The sequence below is a fragment of the Vanellus vanellus genome, assembly GCF_965231255.1.
Source record: "Vanellus vanellus genome assembly, chromosome: 2".
Lineage (NCBI taxonomy): Eukaryota > Metazoa > Chordata > Aves > Charadriiformes > Charadriidae > Vanellus > Vanellus vanellus.
The window spans coordinates 157,539,463-157,551,727 of NC_138906.1; the positions used below are offsets into that span (position 1 = coordinate 157,539,463).

Consider the following 12,265-nt stretch of genomic DNA (forward strand, 5'->3'; position numbering starts at 1 on the left):
AGTGCAGTATTAGGTAAGTGCTATGTTCTGGTCTCCCTCAAGTGAAAAAAGGAAGCAGGGCTGAAATCAGCAAAGATGGTCCATTCTGGATTTTAAGGCTGTGTATTGACTTCTGAAGTACTCTGCTGTAATTCAGGACCCTTGCAGCTTTTCTGCGGGCAGCAGAATAGGAAGCATTTGAGTAGAGTCTGTCTCAGTGTTGCCTGGCTTCATTGCTGCTGGAGCTCCTTCATCAGCAAAGATGGTGCTACCAGAAAGCTGCTGAGAGGGGCCTTCTCTGATGGAAGAGGAATGCAAAGGAGGTCCAGGGGCTTGGTTCCTCTGGGGTACACGCATGAAACGTCGAGTCAGGGAGCTAGTCTTGCATGTTGGTATAAATGAAAGAATCAAACTGGAAATGATTTTAAGCCAGCAATGCTTTCTGTGCTCAAGGAAGCCTCAGGTAAAACTCCAGCTAGTCCTTTACAGACATTTCAGGCATGACAATGAGGCCCTTGGTGCTGATTCTGTGTTTTGTTGTGAATCCAAACTGCGAAGTATTACATCTCAAACTAGCATGGGTTAAAATGGTCAAAAGCACGCAGCTACTTCAGGTTTAATAGAGGGCTGAAGACATAAGAATGGGTCACTGATGTGTGTTTGCATGCTGGTGTATAAAATATGACTCTAGCGGTATCATTGGTGGGTTTCCTGACTTAGTTCTCCCTGCCGAATGTGAAAGTAGAAGGCCTGCCACAGCCTGTGGCTGCACGGACTGAGATATGGTCCTGCCGTCTCCTTTAGGCTAGGAGGAATAGCTCTGGTCTCTACATCCCTAGCACACAGGCACATGCCCAGAATGCTGGCCACAGTAATCATATTTTATACTAGATAAATTGCCTCATTTAAGGTAATTCCATTGGTACATGCAGCCTGGCAGCTGTAATGAATTTCATCTTTTATGAGACAAACTGCGTTGCATTACTACTACCCTGGTATTTCAAAAGCCATTTGAAGAAGTGCAGTTAGTAGCAGAAATGCCAAAGTCTGGCTTCACAAATATGTTTTGTGCATAAGGGTCCTGAAGAATTAGATCTTATTCCAGACTCTGCTGTGTGCAGGTGAGAATTCTTTAGCCATAATGTGATCTTTTATTAGATATGGAGAGGAAAATAAACAAGCTAATAGAAAAGCTGAAGTATTTTCAAGATAGGATATTTGTGCTTCAAAAATGACCAGAGAGATGTGGCTAAGTGTAATTTGTGCTATACTCATTGCCATTCTCCAGAGTCTGACCCCTCTTGGGTTAAATTTGCTGGACTTCCATTTCAGGGTCGGACAACAGTGCAAAAGAACTGTGCAGATCCAGTATGGCAGGAACAGATTATCTTCAAAGAAATGTTCCCTCCACTCTGCCGAAGAGTCAAAATCCAGGTCTGGGATGAAGGCAGCATGAATGATGTGGCCTTAGCCACCCACTTCATTGACTTGAAGAAAATATCTAATGAACAAGACGGTGACAAAGGTAAAGGGGAAAATGTCTGTTCCAGAATATGCCCTTAAGATAAATTCTACTTGCTTGGGATCTGGGCACTGACTAATACCATTTTAGGACTGCCCAGAGCTCAAGTGAGTATCCATAGTTTTTATTGGTTCTGAGAGACGTTTTTGAACAGGCTGCCCAGGGAAGTGGTGGAATCGCCATCCCTGGAGGTATTTAAAAGACATGTAGACGTGGTGCTTAGGGACATGGTTTAGTGGTGATGTTGGCAGTGTTACGTTGATGGTTGGATTTGATGATCTTAAAGGTCCCTTCCAACCTTCTATGATTCTATTCTTGCTTAATTTGAAGTTATATTACATTTTGCTTGGTGCATGGTGGTCTGCCACTGCCTTTCTTGTTACACGGCTGCTACACAATTTGGTACCTTCTTTGTAACTGTGGCGATAGTCTACTCTATTAGAATCATAGAATCATAGAATCAGTGAGGTTGGAAGGGACCTTTAAGATCATCAAGTCCAACCATTAACCTACCCTGATAAAAACACCACCACTCCTAAACCATGTCCCTAAGCACCTCGTCTACCCTTTTCTTAAACACCTCCAGGGATGGTGAATCCACCACCTCTCTGGGCAGCTTATTCCAATGTTTAATAACTCTTTCAGTGAAAAAATGCTTCCTAATATCCAATCTAAACCTGCCCTGACATAACTTGAACCCATTTCCTCTTGTCCTATCACTTGTCGCCAGGGAGAAGAGGTCAGCTCCCATGTCTCTAAAACCTCCTTTCAGGTAGTTGTAGAGGGTGATAAGGTCTCCCCTCAGCCTCCTCTTCTCCAGGCTAAACAACCCCAGATCCCTCAGTCGTTCCTCATAAGGTTTGTCCTCCAGACCCTTCACCAGCTTTGTAGCCCTTCTCTGGACACTCCATTAGGAGTGACTGATGTAAGTTTATAGTTTGTGCCAGTTTCTGTCTGGCAATGAAAGCACAAAGTGCAAATCACAGGCAGAGCAGGCTTGTGTTTTTTATCTAACCAGTAAGAGCAAAGTTTCTAGGTAGGGCTCAGCTGGGTGCTGTCATAGCTCAAGGAGGTACCACAGACTAGTGTGTTTGTCCCCACGTATGTGAGGTAAAGCTCACTATCTGGAGTCTTTTCATTGATGTTTGAGCCCACATGTATAACCTTATTTATGCTGTGTGATTCAAGTGTGGAACACGTTTAGTTATCACAGCTCAGCAAAGGCACAGTGACTCCTTAAACTTGGCAATTCAAATGTGGATCTGAGTCCTTACTCAGAAAATAAAAGATAAATCATATAAGGTGAGTAGTGGCATGGGCTTGGGAACAGTTTGGACAAGGTGAGAAGGCCACCGTTCCTCTTCTACAACATCCCAGCCCTCAGTTTCTGGGAGAAGGCTCTTTTTTTCAAGAGGTGCAACACACCTCATGCCCCAGCATGTGTGGTACGAACACCTTCTGAGAAAGAGCTCCATACCGGCAGTCCCTGGTTGGGTATTGGCAGAGGCTCCTTGGTGCCTAAGAATTGACTTGCAAAACAGTGCCCTATATGAAATGGTCTCCACCTGCATGGAAATGGGTCCAGGTTTTGGCTTTTGGTGTGCAAGAGGGAAGTTTTCTTGGAGCAGACAGTGAGGAGAGTGTGCCAACACCTAACAGAAATGTCATAAAAGGTGCTTTATCTCCAGGGTTTTTGCCTACCTTTGGGCCTGCCTGGATCAATCTCTATGGCTCACCCAGGAACCACAGCCTCATGGATGACCACCAGGAGCTTAACGAAGGTTTTGGAGAAGGGGTCTCCTTCAGGGGACGTCTCTTCATTGAGATTGCTGTGGAGATACTTTCAGGAGGAGCCCGTGAATCAAAGCTTTCAAGTATTATCAAGGATATTAAATTGCCGTCTAAAGATAAAGACTTCAAAGCACCCAAAGGAAAAGACAAAACTGAGAAAGCAGGAGAGGATCGAAAATCAGCTTCTCCTTCAGATAAGATGAACTCAACTGAAGTGGAAGTCGAGCCATTCGATGTGCCTTTAGAGGTTGGTATGATATTAAAAGATTGATTGACATGTGTCCCTAAACCTCCAAGGATGGCACTGATGTGTGTATTGGGGTTCAGGCCATGTAATGCTGCTTTTATGTGCTCCCTACAGCTTCTCCATGCCTCCATAGTCTTGGGACCTTGCCATAATAATGCAGCACAAATGGAGCATTAATGTGTACTTGTAACTCATTAAAAAATCTCAAGAAGGACTTGGTTTCCATAAAACTCCTGTCCTGTTGTCCACTCTGCACTAGCTGCATCCATGTGCTCCTACTAGAAACATATATGAAGTAATATCTGCTAAATGACAGAGAGACGATGGGGGCAGCTGGTAATTATAAAGTCTGATTTCCTAGATTCATTTGAGAAAATTGGTAGTTGTCAATTGAAGTCAGTAGGGAATTAGTGACATAGAATTTGTGCAAATGCAGAGAGATACAGCCTAACCTGTTTTACTCTTCTCCTTTAACCCTTGTCGTGGTTTAGGCCAAAATCCACTACTGGGGACCTGAGGGACCCCAGATGGGACTGACAGATGCTCCCCTCTACACCTCTTCAAAGAGAGAGGCAGAGGAGGAAAAAGAGACTTATGAGTTTAGAAGGAACTAAACTACTTTAATGAAATATTAATAATAAAATAAAAAGAAATAATGAAAAATATACAAAAGCGTATCAAGGTCCCGAGATGACAATCACATCACCAGCACTGGGACAGTCCCAGGCTGGACTCAGTGACGGACAGGAACTGGATTCCGGATCTGCATTCAGGATTGGGATCACAGGCAGACAAACAGAGTCCTCCTCAGAAGTCGGCCATTGAAGGAAGAGAGAGAGTGACCCTTTGATCCCTCAGCTTTTATACTGAGCATGAGGCAGATGGGATGGAATACCCTGTTGGTCAATTTTGGGTCACCTGTCCTGTCCGCTCCTCTGTGCAGGTGGGACCCCACTACGCTTTTCTGCTTATGACCCTCCAACGGGGCAAATAACCAACTGAGCTGGCCCTGGGGGTTATAGCAGTAAGTATAAGCAAGAGCCTCCCTGCATACCATGTCTCGGCATCAGCTATAAACAATTGGTCTTATCACTCTGAGAGAGTGAACACTGTCTGCACAATATGCAGTTAATTTCAGTAGTTAGAAGAGGCCCAGCTAAGAAGTGAAGTTACTGAACAAAATTGGTTCTGTTTTACCTCAAACCAGGACAACCCTGCATTGTCAATGTGGTTTTAGATTGCTAATCTCTTTAGGAGAGGGGCTGCAAATCATGTGCTCAGCTTCAACTGGTGTTATCTGATATTACTTTCCCAACTCCACCTGTTGTACTGGGTTACATCACGGGAAGACCTGTATTATGGTGCTTTGAGAAGGTTGTGCAGTTATGGCAGGGCATGTGGCCTCAGATGCTGAGCCAATACTTGAGCTTTTATTCTCTGCTCCATCACATCACTGTCTGGGAGCAACAGCACATTGATGCATATGCAAGCCCCATTTTTTTTTAACCAAATAAATAGGAAGAAAAATATTCCCATAACCAATTTTCTTCTCACTTCAGTATGTCATTGATCAAAATTTTGGCTTTTGTAGTGGGAGTCCCACCTCAGAGCTTAAGGAACTCATGTCCTTTATTAGATCTGATTCTTGGTCTTTTGGCTCTATGTCTACAAGTAAATAGGAGAGGATAAATTGTTCTTTGGTCTTGAGGCCTAGCCTTGTCAAGCGCTCTTCCTTGGCCCGTGCCCTGGCGTTGCTGGCATGAGTGCTGGCTGGAGCTGGTCAAGGAGTGTGTTAGCAGAGAAATGGCATGGGTAATTGCAAGCCAGTTGTATGAACCTGTGCCCTGGTCTTGCTTTATATACTCATATAGTTGTAAATTGCCTCTGTCCCTCAGTTCTTCTCTGAGGATTGTAATAGAGGTGACATGAGAAGAAATTTATTTCCATATAGATTTTCCTTTATGTGGAAGAAATCCATTATTGTGAGTGGCTCAATCATTATGGTCTTAGGTGCTAGCTAAATGCTCCAGGTAGAGGAACAAACCCTGCTGTAACATCAATAAATATTAATAGTAGTGATAAGGATATATTTCTGGCTACTGTGCCTCAGTTTCAAATACAGAATGAGTAAAAGCCAACAACATAATACAGCGATGCTTGATATTCTTTTGGTTTTTGACATTCAGCAATATTTCATGCTACAGTAGAAACAGTAATTGTATTACAACTCTCTGAAAGGAAAAGCAGGAACCGGAGACATTACAAATAAGGCAAAAAATGTCTCATAGAGCTTCTGAGACAACAGAGGCAAATTACCCAACCCCACAGCACAACTTTATTGACCTATTCCAGCAGCAAGAAGACATTAAACATTTGCAGTTTTCTTTCTTTATAATGGGAGCCAGGTGTGTGTGTCATAGTCTCTGAGTCTCAGCTTTATTAGGCACCCTGTGCTCTGGGTTCATGCTGAAAATAATCAAGGCTCAGGGGAGCTAAAGCTACTCTGGAGCTGCAATCTGTTTGTGGTGTTAGCTTTGAGATGTGATGCTGCTAATCCTTTCACTGGAGACCTCTGCCCTTTTACTGTGTATAGCAGAGGTTTTTCAAAATGAAGAGATCATGGGCTGCGTCAAAAGCTGTTGCTGCTTTGCAAAAGTGAGGGAAACAAATATTCATATACAGCTGATGTTTTATTCATTGCCTCACTCTGTTGCAAAAGAAACTAGTACTGATCTTGCCTAATGGACTTCAGTACACTGGTGTCCATGCTGTGAAATCAGTAGGGTTTGCATTGGAGCAATTGTGGCAGTCAGGGTGTAAATTTGGGGAGAACTCAAACCACAACATTTATCTCCTCTGAGCTTAGTCTTGGTTTGGGGCCAATAGCTTGTTTTGTTAATGACCCAAGAGCGCTAGAGGTGTTAGTTAACCTTCCTTGAGTGAAACTGTGTGCCAAGACCAAGAAGATGCTGGGGCTCCAATAGGTTTAAACAGAGCCAAACAGTGCCTTAAAACTCCACAAAAGGTCATTAGCCTTTTCAGGGTGTGCTGCTGCACAGAGACCCTTTGGTTCTTGTGCTTCCAAATTCTGTTTTCAGATTTGAAAACAGAGTTACTGGTTTCTGTGCTGTGATGCCAGGGAAGGCAAACAGTGGAGGACTGCACCCCCCTGCATTGAGACCCACCTTTGGGCCCGTAGTTTAAAGCACAATAAGATAATAAAAAAAAATGCAGGACGGCTTGGTTTTAGTAGGCTTTTGCACAGGGCTCTCGTCTAAAAAAATGTGGATGCCAGAAATCTTTAAGTCTTACTGGCATCACTGAGAGCTGCTTGTCCCTGAGTGAGATCAAAGTCTTGACAGTACAAATACATGGGCAGTAGGTTAAAGCCCTCCCTGGGGAAAGCAGAGCCGGACAAGCACTCCCCTCCCTGGATGCGTTGGGATGGAAGCATTTGCTGTTGCACTGCAAAGGAAGACTACTGCTGTATTGACTGCTTGATGACTTCTGTCGGGATAGTGATATTTTGTTGCTGTTGCACTAAAAGGGCCCTTGAACTGCCACAGATGTATAGTTGGAATGATGGTATGTGAAGATACTAAAACCATTTAGTAGTGACTACTGGTGAGGCAGAGTATGAAGTGAGGGGTAATAACTTTTGTGTAATCAGTTATGACATAACTGGACAATACTGACAAGACCAAAGTCACACAGGTTTATCTCTTTTTCCAATCATATCAATTTCTCAGAGAAGATGTATTACTTCTTCCTACAAACTGTGCTTCACTGACCACCTCAGACCAAAAGATCTACAGCAGTAACACAGCTGCTAGAGACTTATAAAGACTCGTCTGTGCTGTAAAAAAGAGTAGAAGGTAAAATAAATGTCATTTTTCTGCCTCCTTCTTCTCCAATAGATCTATGAAGAGAAATTTGAGGAATTCCTCCTCTTTGGGACATTTTTTGAGGCCACAATGATTGATAGGAAGGTTGGGGACAAGCCGATAACCTTTGAGGTTTCCGTCGGTAAGTGTGTTAAGCTCTTCTCCAAAGCAGGGAGGGAGTTTCAGGACCAAGGGGATGCTACGTGTTATTGACAGCTGTGTCTCAGGGCTCAGGAGTCAGCTTCAGAGCAGGGCTTACACGTTTGAATTAAACCCTGATCATCATTTCTCTGGGTAGCAGTTAAGCTGGGCATACTGATGCCTAGCTGTCTCTACTCCCAGATGCCCTGTATTAATACAAATCCTCTCACCCAATATATACAGCAACTCAGCCTCCTAATTTCTTGGGACATCCAACTCAAATAATTTACCTGAGGCCAGTGTTAATTCTGTCGTGCCCATTGCAATTAGTCCCTGGCTGTGGGGGAGCCCCTTTGCAGGGAGGACCCATGTGGACCCTCTTGGCCAACTTTGTTGAGCTATGTGTGGGTCTGTGAACATAGCATGGGGGTGATGTACAGCCAAGCCTATAAATGCATGCACCAGCTTGTCCTCTAATATCCTCCTGGTAAGTCCTGTCCTTTTTCTGAGTAAAGCAGGACTGTACTGCATGAGAGAGCTCCTCATGGTGGAGATGAATTGTCCCCGGGAGCAGACTAAGGAGAAAATAAAGATATTTTCATGAACATTGTGTGGATATTTTCAAAGCAGAAGAAATTCAGAACAAGAGGTAACAGGCACAAACTTGAATATAGGAAGTACCATCTAAACATGAGGAGGAACTTCTTCCCTTTGAGGTTGGCAGAGCACTGGAGCAGGCTGCCCAGAGAGGTTGTGGAGTCTCCCACTCTGGAGACATTCAAAACCCACCTGGACGCCGTGCTGTGCAACTTGCTGTAGGTGACCCTGGTCTGGCAGGGGGGTTGGACTAGGTGATCTCCAGAGGTCCCTTCCAACCCTGACCATCCTGTGATTCTGTGAAATTTCCCTTAAGAGGGAAGCTTGAGTTGGTTTCATTTCCCTTGCAGGGATTTGCCTATCTCTGTGCTAGCCCCACTTAGAGTCCGAGTGCACAGTAGCACCCTGGCAGTTCCCATCTTTGTGCTTGTGTACCTGAGTGTGGTCAACTGTAAGGCTATGTGTGCAGGGAGAGATGTCTGTAACAAACAGAGCAACTAATGAGTGATATTGATTCCTGCTGAAACATAGCAGGAAGCAGAGCTGAGAATGACAAGAAACTCATTTGTGTAGTTGAGCAAGAAATTATACTGATTCTGGTTAGAATTAGTACTAAAGATGAATTCAGCTCTGAATTCCGGACCTGAACTTTTACCAACTACCTGTGCAGTTGAAATTTGGATCCAAATTTGGCAAATGGCCATTATTCACATGAAAAGCTGAACCAAAAGTCCAGATCAGGATGTCATATGGAGTGATGCGGCACATCCTTCTCCCGCAGGGAATGTTTTCTGCCTGTCTCTAATAAAATGTGTAATTACAAGTCTGATGGATGCACCTCTTCCCCCGTGCTGATAATGCACCTACTATGCAAAATTTGCTTGTCTGAAAACAAGCTTTAGCAATTCTGAGATTGAACTTTGAAATGATCATCCATATGTTGTAAAGAACACACACGCGTACATTTGCTATGTAAACCAAACACGTATTGGGGCTCCTGGGTCTAGAAATATCAACAGCAGTATTGTTTTTGTTTCTGAAATTATTTAGCAAAAGGAGAATGTCCTGGGGGCCAGCAACCAGAGGATCACATCACTTAGTGGTGAAGGTAGTGAACTAGGTATATTTTACACAGGGCAGGTAAGGAAGCACTGTCCTGGAGTCTGAAAAGTCACTGGGACTAACATGCCCTGTCAGGACCTTTATTAACTGTGGTATGGCCAGAACAGCTAATGAACAGGTGGGGACAAAGGCTCTCCGCTGGTATGACTGGTCCTTCTCTCTTTTTAAAACTCAGTCAGGTTTGCCGCGTCCAAGCTAGTCATCTCTTCACTTGTAATTCTGTGCCTCTAGGTAATTTTGGAAATATTACTGATGGGGTGTCAGCAGGAGCTGGAGGGAAAAAGAAGACACGTGATGGAGAAGCAGAAGAAAGCCTGCTGCATGAGGGAGAGGATGACATTTTTCATGACCTTGGAGTACCCCTGGTATCCACCACACCCCCTGAGAAGCCACTGATCACATGTGGGAACAGGTGAGGATCTGTGTTTCAGAACCTTGTCATGCAGGATTCTTGTTCCTATTTTGTAATCCTGCAGGACTCATTAATGAACCCTGGCAGCATTAAACAGGTTGTATGGAATTGAGGCTTTCAAATCCTCAATTCCATCTTTCACAGTAATTTTTCTAGGCTCCACTGAAGTAAATGGGCTCTGAGCCATTTTCCATTCATCTTCTGATCTTGGCCTCATGGGCTCTTGAGCTTCTGGTGTTTCCAAAAGGACTGAACTATACCAACTGTACCTTGAAAAGCTATAGGAAAGTGAAACTCCTTCAGCGCTATCCCTGATTTAGGGTTCCATACTCTGATCACAGGTAACATCCACCCAGTGACCAGCTCCAGAAACAGAATAACACATCAAAAATATTGAAATCTGTTCAAGACAGAGTCAGCTTCTCAGAACACTTTCCAGACCTAATAATTATAGTTGTAGACTTAAATAGCAAGTAGTAAGAGAAGTAGGAGGACATAGTCCTTAAAAAAAAGAATGGAGCAATGGATGAAAACATGAAGAACAGTTCTTCTAAATGGCCTTGTTTGTAAACAGAAGTGTAAAGGTTTAATTCATTTCAAAGATGCTAATAAAAAGAAATATTTTCTTTGTTGTTTTGGCAGGTAGAACGATCCCTGATATTGTTGAGTGCCAAGACTAAATGGTACCTCTTTCTTTAGAGGGCCAGGCACTGCCAAGCAGTTTACAGATATAAAGACCAGATGGGAAATTTCAACCTGGATCTGTTTGGCTTCTGGACGTCCCTAAAGTTAAAAAGTACTTTCAATGGCTCAGTCAGATCAAATAAGAGCTAGTGGAAGAAAGTGAAAATACCATAGTAGATTTTTTTGCTTCTGCAGCAAATAAATAAAGAGAGGGGGAATAAACAACAATGTTTGACGGAAAGATAGTTGCTTCTCCTCATTAACAGGACTTCAGATTTGGGTACATGCTGGGTTATTATCCTCCCTGAGAGACTGTGGGATTTTTAGTTTTTCCCTTAACAGGAATTTAGATTTAAAGAACTGTTGTAAAGAATGAATCACTCTTCAAATCTGCTATTTGCTTCTTGGCTCACTCCAATATTAACAAAGTTTTCTCTCATTAAAGATCCCTTTTCCTGAAATTTATGTAAAATGCTGCGTCTTTTTTCCCTCCTGTGCTATCTAAAACAGTTTGGCCAGCCACAGATACCAACTAATGACTTTATGACTGTCATCTCATATTGACATCTTACTGGTCTCATCACTGTATTTTTTTAGTATTAATCAGTACTTAATGGGATATCCAATAGTTTAGATAAACTCTGCATTTTAGAATCATAAATGAACAATAGAAAACAATAGAAAGAGTCCATTTTGGAGATTAAAACTACTAACTAATTAAGGCAGAGCATTGAGACTTCTAAAGCAGACACTATGAAAGTACCAGGAATTTTCCTTCTTTAAGTCAAAATATATAGCAAAAGAATAAGCTAACACTGAAAAAGTGGTTCCCCCAAATTCTCTTGGAGGGAATAATAGACATGAAAGTTCAGTCTTTCATGTGAGTTGTTTCATGGCTATATAATTTTCTTAGTAAATCCCATGAAAAGACTCATAAGCTCTATGAATTTCAGGTTAAGGTGTTCTAGCATTGGGAGATAGTTGAATTGTTTTTCCCTTTTATGAAACCATCAAAATTAATGATTGCCTAAGACCATGTAGCTTTGCAATGCACCAAACGCAATGGGTAATGCTCACCTTGCTGTAGATTATAGAGTAGAAAGTAAATGGGAAGTTCTTTTTCTCCTTTGATATCCCATGGGGAAGTAAAATGAAGCTGTAGGGAAGTTCATCTTTTTAAACCAGAGGAGAGCCACGAGGATGATCTGAGGGCTGGAGCACCTCTCCTATGAGGAGAGGCTGAAAGAGTTGGGGCTGTTCAGCCTGGAGAAGAGAAGGCTCCAGGGAGATCTTATTGCGACCTTCCAGTCCCTAAAGGGGGCCTACAGGAGAGCTGGGGAAGGACTTTTTACTCAGGCATGTAGTGACGGGACGAGGGGGAATGGCTTTAAACTGGAAGAGGGCAGGTTTAGATTAAACATTAGGAAGAAGTTTTTCCCTTTGAGGGTGGTAAGGCACTGGAACAGGTTGCCCAGAGAGGTAGTTGAGACCCCATCCCTGGAAGTGTTTAAGGCCAGGCTGGATGTGGCCTTGGGCAACCTGGTCTAGTGGGAGGTGTCCCTGCCTATGGCAGGGGGGTTGGAACTCGATGATCTTCAAGGTCCTTTCCAGCTTAAACCATTCTATGATTCTATGAAACAGAAAAATTCCCACATAAACCTATTAGGGATGTGTGGAAGTTAGAAGTTATGGATAGGTTGCTCAAGAGCGACAAGTGATTTGTTTTCTGTGGGCTTGGCTTAGTGGTTAAACACATCTGCCCAGTTCTGTCTGTAATGGCTTAGGGTATCTGAGGTATCCTTACAAGCAAACATGAGAGATGCAGCCACTTCTGGGCCCACAGCATGCCCATGCTTAGATGACTCAGCCTATTGGGGCTCTGAAAT

General features: G+C 43.2%; 1 protein-coding gene across 1 annotated transcript in view; it reads left to right on the forward strand.

Moving 5' to 3' along the window:
- The window catches only part of FER1L6 (fer-1 like family member 6), a gene marked incomplete at both ends in the record, with an annotated part of 81,759 nt that overhangs the window by 21,626 nt on the left and 47,868 nt on the right, over positions 1-12,265 (forward strand). The window contains 4 exons of the mRNA XM_082479020.1: positions 1,312-1,504; positions 3,190-3,539; positions 7,457-7,565; positions 9,515-9,695. Coding sequence (XP_082335146.1) covers positions 1,312-1,504; positions 3,190-3,539; positions 7,457-7,565; positions 9,515-9,695 — 833 coding nt within the window. The remainder of the gene's footprint in view (positions 1-1,311; positions 1,505-3,189; positions 3,540-7,456; positions 7,566-9,514; positions 9,696-12,265) is intronic.